This window comes from Nerophis ophidion, linkage group LG08, assembly GCF_033978795.1.
Source record: "Nerophis ophidion isolate RoL-2023_Sa linkage group LG08, RoL_Noph_v1.0, whole genome shotgun sequence".
NCBI lineage: Eukaryota > Metazoa > Chordata > Actinopteri > Syngnathiformes > Syngnathidae > Nerophis > Nerophis ophidion.
Genome location: NC_084618.1, coordinates 69,109,863 through 69,116,622, shown reverse-complemented (window position 1 = coordinate 69,116,622; position 6,760 = coordinate 69,109,863). Strand labels below are relative to the sequence as shown.

The 6,760-nt window shown below is 34.1% G+C and overlaps 1 protein-coding gene across 1 annotated transcript in view; it reads right to left on the bottom strand.

The window, feature by feature from the left end:
- LOC133558457 (paired box protein Pax-2-B-like) overlaps nucleotides 1-3,480 on the bottom strand; it is an 18,604-nt gene extending 15,124 nt beyond the window's left edge. The window contains exons 1-2 of the mRNA XM_061909839.1: nucleotides 3,394-3,480; nucleotides 222-315 (exon numbers count right to left, since the gene is read on the bottom strand). Of these exons, the coding sequence (XP_061765823.1) occupies nucleotides 222-315; nucleotides 3,394-3,480 (181 nt within the window). The remainder of the gene's footprint in view (nucleotides 1-221; nucleotides 316-3,393) is intronic.
- Nucleotides 3,481-6,760: the final 3,280 nt, after the last annotated feature.

The window sequence follows — 6,760 nt, the reverse complement described above, 5'->3', positions numbered from 1 at the left end:
TTACTATATATATATATATATATATATATATATATATATATATATATATATATATATATATATATATATATATATATATACATTTGTATTTATTTGAAATGTTTTTAATACAAAGAAAAAGCCCCGGTGTTGTGGTACTTACTTAATATATATATGTATATATTTTTTTTCATTTAAATTGTTTTAATACAAAGAAAAAGCCCCGGTGTTGTGCTACTTACGGTGCATGGCCGTGAAGGGGTCCGTCTTGCAGTGAATATCCATCGGATAGCAAAGCAAAGACAACAAATCAACGGAAGCCGCCGTGTCGCCTTCCTGTCAGGTTAAAAAAATACGGAGAAAAAATAAATGTAAAAAAAAAGTAAAAATAAAAAAAATCACTCTCGAAGAGGTCGCGAAACTTCCGTTCGTCCGCGAAAATAAAAGTTGTGTACAGTCCGGTGGCAGGTGTGCTGTGGCAGGTGTGCTGTGGCCCCCCAACCCCAACCTGCCCTCCCCCCCGCTGTCAATACCAACAACAACAACAACAACAACAACGTGGGTCTGTCAGCGCGGCAGCCTCGGGAGTAGCATTGCAACGCGGTCCGGGCTCGGTTCGGTTCGGCTCGGCTCGGCTCGGCTCGGCTCGGTATAGCTCCACAGAATCCGTGCGGGGGGAAAAAAAAAAAAAAAAAAAAAGGGGGCCCTTGGTCAATGTTGCGAGTGTGCGTGGATGTGTTCCGGTGGACGTTTTGCAGCGGGAATGAAGCCAGTGACGGTGTGCGTGGATCCTAAAGGCTGCACCTCCTCTTCCTCTTCCTCTTCTTCCTCCTCCTCCTCTTCTTCTTCTTCCTCTTCTTCTCCGCACCCCCCATTCCCTCTCTCTCTTTGCCCTAATGCTTGACTTGTCAGACAAAGGCAATACATGCCAACACTCTCTCTTTAAATAAATAAATAAAAACATGATTATACATTTTTTTTTTTAATTTATTTTTACCAGTTTACTCGATTAAAAAAAAAAAAGTATTTATTATTAACGGATTTAATTTGGTGTAAAGTGGGAGCGGTGTTGAAGGGGAAGAGGTCCTGATGATGGACCCGATCATCAAAGTCCCGACGACGGTGATGTCCTAGGATGTGCCTGCATAAAACAATACCATTCTTCTGCTGTAGATGGCGCTGTATGGTTTCACATGCGTGCAACCTTTTTTTTTTTTTTAAACTTTAGACTTACATCCCACAAAAAGTCAAACTCGGTGATGCTTTTCCCGCACCTCTTATTTTTCAAAATAACCTCTTATTTTTCAAAATAGGTGGTGTATCCTTAGCCATATTGTTTTGGTTTACAGTGTTTTTTATTTTATTTTTTACTAAATATGCTATAATGCTGTGGTTCTCAACCTTTTTTCAGTTTGTGAACATTTTTTTTAATTCAAGTACCCCCTAATCAGAGCAAATCATTTTTGGTTGAAAAAAAAGAGATAAAGAAGTAAAATACAGCACTATGTCATCAGTTTCTGATTTATTAAATGGTATAACAGTGCAGAATATTGCTCATTTGTAGTGGTCTTTCTTGAACTATCTGGAAAAAAAGATATAAAAATAACTAAAAATAAATAAATAAATAAGTGATTCAATTATAAATAAAGATTTCTCCACATAGAAGTAATCATCAACTTAAAGTGCCCTCTTTGGGGATTGTAATAGAGATCCATCTGGATTCATCAACTTCATTCTAAACATTTCTCCACAAAAAAAGAAATCTTTAACATCAATATTTATGGAACATGTCCACAAAAAAATCTAGCTGTCAACACTGAATATTGCATTGTTGCATTTCTTTTCACAGTTTATGAACTTGCATTCATATTTGGTTGAAGTATTATTCAATAAATATATTTATAAAGGTTTTCTGAATTGTTGCTATTTTTAGAATATTTAAAAAAAAATCTCTTGTACCCCTTGGCATACCTTCAAGTACCCCCAGGGGTACGCGTACCCCCATTTGAGAACCACTGCTATAATGCATGTAATAAATACAATATGTTTTTATTAATTTTTTATTCATATACTCTCATTATTCTCACACCCAGTCAAGTATAATATACTATATAAATATATATATATTTTTTTTATCATATTCACGGTTTATGTTCTTTTTCTTATTTTTCTCTCTCATTTTTTCCTTTAAATTGTAATTTTACTGCCTTTTTTACATCACGGCAAGGGGATTACAGATGAAAACTAGCCTTCTGGCAATTTTTTTAAACCATGTGTAGTCCTGTGTTTTATGAAATTGCATTGTCCCCTTTGAAATAATCCAATCTAATCTAATCTAATCTAATCAAATACAATATTGTGTGTTTTAGCTGAATTTTTTAATGCGTTATATTTGCACAGTTATTTGCTGCAGCGTCAGGCAATGAATATATCTTTAAAAAAAATATATGTATATATATATATATATATATATATATATGTATATATATATATCTGCGATGAGCTGGCGACTTGTCCTGGGTGTATGCCACCTTCCGCCCGACTGAAGCTGAGATAGGTACCAGTGCCTCCCGCGACCCCAAAGGGAATAAGCGGTAGAAATGGATGGCTGGATGGATGGATGTATATACAGTATATATATATATTCATATATATATATATTTAAATATATATATATATATATACATATATATATACATATATATATATATATTTATATATATATGTATATATATATATATATATATATATATATATATATTCATATATATATATATGTATATATATATGTATATATATATATATATATTTAAATATATATATATATATATATATATATATATATATATATAATGGGGAGTTTAACATTCAGCGATTGATAAAATGAATACGGTTATTTTTTAAATCATTTATTAAGGTAAGTATACATGTATAGGGGGGAAAAAGCATAATAAAATACAGAAAACAGTACACAAAAATATTGTTTTAAAAAATGTAATCAAATACACATTTTCTGTTTTTTTCCTATTTTTTTGTATTTTTATACATATTGCCTCCTGTTCAGGTTTGGGAATGATTTACATTTTCTTGGTGGTCCCCTGTTTTTTGGCACAATATGCGCGCACTATAGGCTGTAATTTCACACTCGGCTGCACGTTTCCCTTAAAGCAACATGCTTTTTGTTGGCACCCCCCGCGCACCCTCCACCTGCACCCCAAAATGTGTCCTTACTTTGCAAAACACGAGGAAAACAACATGGGCGCATGTGTATCTCTTTAAATCCAATTAATATTTTTGCATGTCAAAATGTTGCCAAAATGTTTTTGAAGGCCCCGGATGTTCCCGTTACAGGGTGTGTGTGTGTGTGTGTGTGTGTGTGTTGCACTATTTAGCCACGCCCCCCATGACGTGTACAGAGGTGGGAGGGAGGAGGACAACGGGGTCCACCACCATCATCATCACCTTCATCCTCATCTGCACTGAAGTTTCACGAACTCGCATTTAACCGTGCAAGCTCAAGACCACGCCCCCTTTCTCTTTGCAGGTGCTGACGTCACCAACCGCCCAGAGGAGGTGCCACTGTAAGTGCATCTTTTTTTTTTTTTTTTGGTGTGGGAAATAAATAAAGAGCAGCTTGCAAATAAATATCCCCCAAAAATATATTATAAACTTATATATATATATATATATACTTATATTCCACAAATATTTTTTGGACATTTTTAATGGTCCTTGCAGACCATTTTTGAATGTGAAAGATTGATTTTCCACTGCATGTCCATAATTAACTGCATAATTAACAAATTGGGTTATTTATTGATCAGAATATTTTCTTTATTTACAAAACATGCATCACTATTATTAAAAAAATGGCCATTTAATATCCATACGCAAGATTTCTTTATATTTTCATAGAACACTAATTAAAATAAATACATTTAAAAACAAACAGCAAAAATAATGTTTACGAAAACAACAAGGAAATATATATTTATTTACATTTTAGGTATTTAGTTCCCCATTTAAAACATATTTTTTTTTACTCTGCAAGGTTAGGTGAACTATGCATTTTTATAATGTTTTCTCTGCTATAAATAAACTAAACAGACGATCTTGAGCTCACTACATTATATAAATATATTTATTATAAACACATTTATCATATTATAAATATAATATTTTAGAATATTAATAGAGCATAAAAACGTGTTCTAACACCTTTTTAATATGTTTTATTTAACATTATGGCATGAAATAACATCTAGAAAAATGTATTGTGCAGTTATATACACAGTTCTAACTTGTTAAATGATGATTTTAATAAAGTACCGTATTAGAATTTTTAGTTTTATTTTTTAACTTAATTAGAGGTTTTGGAAGGAACAAATATACAAAGACTTGATGAATAGATAAAGTTAGTTCAACTTGTGCGAAACCGAAGGGAAAGAATAAAGTGCAATTGTTGCTTTTTGTTCATTAAAATAATTAAAATGTGTTATTTGAAGTTAATTTAACTATTTTTCATTCCAAAAAAATGCATAATTTATAGGCCAGAAATGTGTCAAATTTGCCTAAATATGTATCCATCCATCCATTTTCTACCGCTTATTCCCTTTGGTGCCTATCTCAGCTACAATCGGGCGGAAGGCGGCAAACACCCTGGACAAGTCGCCACCTCATCGTAGCCTAAATATGCATATTTTGGACTATTTTTAGGCCATAGTCAAAGGTGAACATGCGGCACGAAACCGTGATCTGATTTTGGAGATGAGTTATTTGAAGTTAATTTAAATGTGATATTTTGAGTTAATTTAGCCGATTTCATGCTTAAGAATGTTCAATCTATAGGCCAGAAATGTGGAATATGTGCTTAAATATGCATATTTCTGACTATTATTAGGCTGTAGTCAAAGGTGAAACATGCAGCACGAAACCGTGGTCTGATTTTGTTATTTTGTAGCTGTGCTGTTTTAAGTTGTTTTAAATGTGTTATTTCGAGTTCATTTAGCCAATTTCATGCTTGAAAATGCTTAATTTATAGGCCATACATTTTTTAAATTTGCCTAAATATGCATACATTTGACTATTTCTAGGCCATAACAAAGGTGAAATATGCACCACAAAACCGTGTTCTGATTTTGTAGAAGCGTTATTTTAAGTTAATTTATTATTTCGAGTTCATTTAGCCTATTTCAAGCATAAAAATGTTCAATTTATAGGCCAGAAATGTGTCAAATTTGCTTAAATATATGGCCCTGCGATGAGGTGGCGACTTGTCCTGGGTGTACCCCGCCTTCCGCCCGAATGCGGCTGAGATAGGCTCCAGCACCCCCAGCAAACCCAAACGGGACAAGCGGTAGAAAATGGATGGATGGCTGCATATTTCTGACTGTTATTAGGCCGTAGTCAAAGGTTAATAAACATGCAGCACGAAACCATGATTTAATTTTGTAGATGTTTTGATTTAAAATTTGTTATTTGAAGTTAAATGAGAAATTTGTCATGCTTGAAAAGACTTAATTTATAAGCCAGAAATGTTTGAAATGTGCTCGTATTTTTACTCAACGCAAGTCAAGATTTTACAAGAAAAACTGAACATTTATGCAATATTATAATAAGAGTCGCAATTTTACAAGAAAAGGATAACATTTGGGCATTTTTATGAAAAGAGTTGTGAAGTGAAGTATATTTATATAGCGCTTTTCTCTAGTGACTCAAAGCGCTTTACATAGTGAAACCCAATATCTAAGTCACATTTTTTAAAGCAGTGTGGGTGGCACTGGGAGCAGGTGGGTAAAGTGTCTTGCCCAAGGACACAACGGCAGTGACTAGGATGGCGGAAGCGGGAATCGAACCTGCAACCCTCTAGTTGCTGGCACGGCCACTCTACCAACCGAGCTAAACCGGCCCAGTTGTAACTTTACTCGACAAAAGTCACAATTTTATAACAAAACTTAAAATGTTTTGGCAATAATATAATAATAATCGGAATTTCTCTTGTCTGACTTTGGAGCAATGTTCACGGACTCTGGTATTTGGCTCACTATTGGATGCAATGGTTTTCAATATTGGGACCATGGTCTCGGTCCTAACTTGTTCACCGCTCTTCATATGGAAGCTACTTTTCCTCATTGATGTCTCAAGTAAGGGGGAAATACAAGAACACACACACACACACACACACACACACACACACACACACACACACACACACACACACACACACACACACACACACACACACACTCTTTCTTGTATTTGTTACCTTTTTAGACCTCCCCAAAAGGCCTGGGACCACCCTTTCTAAATATTTAAAGATTTGTATTTATAACATTAATGATATATACATACTATGTAAATATTAAAAAAAAGCTTGTTGAGAAACATGAGTTGGAATTTCACAAAAAAAACTTGGAATTTTGTCAGTATTATGATAAAAGTGGTAGTTTTACTCAACGCAAGTCAAAATTTTACAAGAAAAACTGAACATTTGTGCAATATTATGATAAAAGTTGGCATTTTACTCAATAACAGTCGCAATTTTCCAAGAAAAACTTAAAAATTGGGCATTTTTATTTGAAAAAATCCTGACTTTGGAGCAATGTTTACGGACTCTGGTATTTGGCTCTCTTTGAGATGCAATGGTTTTCCGTATTGGGACCATGATTTCGGTCCTAACTTGTTCACGGGTCCTCATATGGAAGCTACTGTTCCTTGTTGATGTCTCAAGTAAGGGGGAAATACAAGAACACACACACACACACACACACACACGTCCTTG